This window comes from Nanorana parkeri, unplaced genomic scaffold, assembly GCF_000935625.1.
Source record: "Nanorana parkeri isolate BGI_ZX_2015 unplaced genomic scaffold, ASM93562v1 scaffold4245, whole genome shotgun sequence".
NCBI classification, from domain to species: Eukaryota; Metazoa; Chordata; class Amphibia; order Anura; family Dicroglossidae; genus Nanorana; species Nanorana parkeri.
Genome location: NW_017310509.1, coordinates 1 through 726, shown reverse-complemented (window position 1 = coordinate 726; position 726 = coordinate 1). Strand labels below are relative to the sequence as shown.

At 55.5% G+C, this 726-nt stretch overlaps 1 protein-coding gene across 1 annotated transcript in view; it reads left to right on the top strand.

The window, feature by feature from the left end:
- Positions 1-609, top strand: part of LOC108803805 (transcription initiation factor TFIID subunit 1-like) — a gene marked incomplete at both ends in the record, with an annotated part of 19403 nt that extends 18794 nt beyond the window's left edge. The window contains 3 exons of the mRNA XM_018575604.1: positions 71-187; positions 277-375; positions 462-609. Coding sequence (XP_018431106.1) covers positions 71-187; positions 277-375; positions 462-609 — 364 coding nt within the window. The remainder of the gene's footprint in view (positions 1-70; positions 188-276; positions 376-461) is intronic.
- Positions 610-726: the final 117 nt, after the last annotated feature.

The window sequence follows — 726 nt, the reverse complement described above, 5'->3', positions numbered from 1 at the left end:
ATTGTTGCCCCCACCCCCCCTCGGGTGTCACAGAGTGAACGGTGAGACGATCTGATTTGTTGGTTTGCAGCCTCTGGACTATTATGATACGTCGCTGAGCATGTCCCGCGAGGCTTCCATGTACCAGGATGAGAGTAACATGTCCGCCACGGAAGCAGCCACGGCCTCCCTGGGGAGGAGGAGCTTGGTAACATATAACACGTGTTGCATGTTCTTATGATCCGAGTGGTGTAGAAGTTTGGGGTTCTGATGGGTTTCCGTTTCTGACACTTGTAGATGAGGTTGGGAAGAGGACGTCTCGGGGAGGACGACTCGGATGTGGATATTGAAGGGTATGAAGAAGAGGATGATGGGAAGCCGAAGACCCCGGCCCCGGTGAGTATCCCCCTCCCCCCCGTCACGGACGGGTACATTGGCCTGTTGTCTTCTGGTGTCACTTATACCTCTATACACGACTACAGGAAGTGGAGGATGGGGATCTGGGCGAGGAGGAGGAGGAGAGCGCCGTGCAGCAGCCGCAGGCCAGCGTCCTCTATGAAGACTTATTAATGTCAGACGGTGAGGATGACGATGACGGAAGTGACGAGGAAGGAGACAACCCCTTCTCATGTGAGTGCGTCCTCTTCTCTGATGGAGGGGCGGAGCCGACGTCGGGGGTTACAGGTCCACCACGGACTGGAAGGAAAGACGTCTCCTTACCACTAGGCACCAGCTTTCCCTTAGATT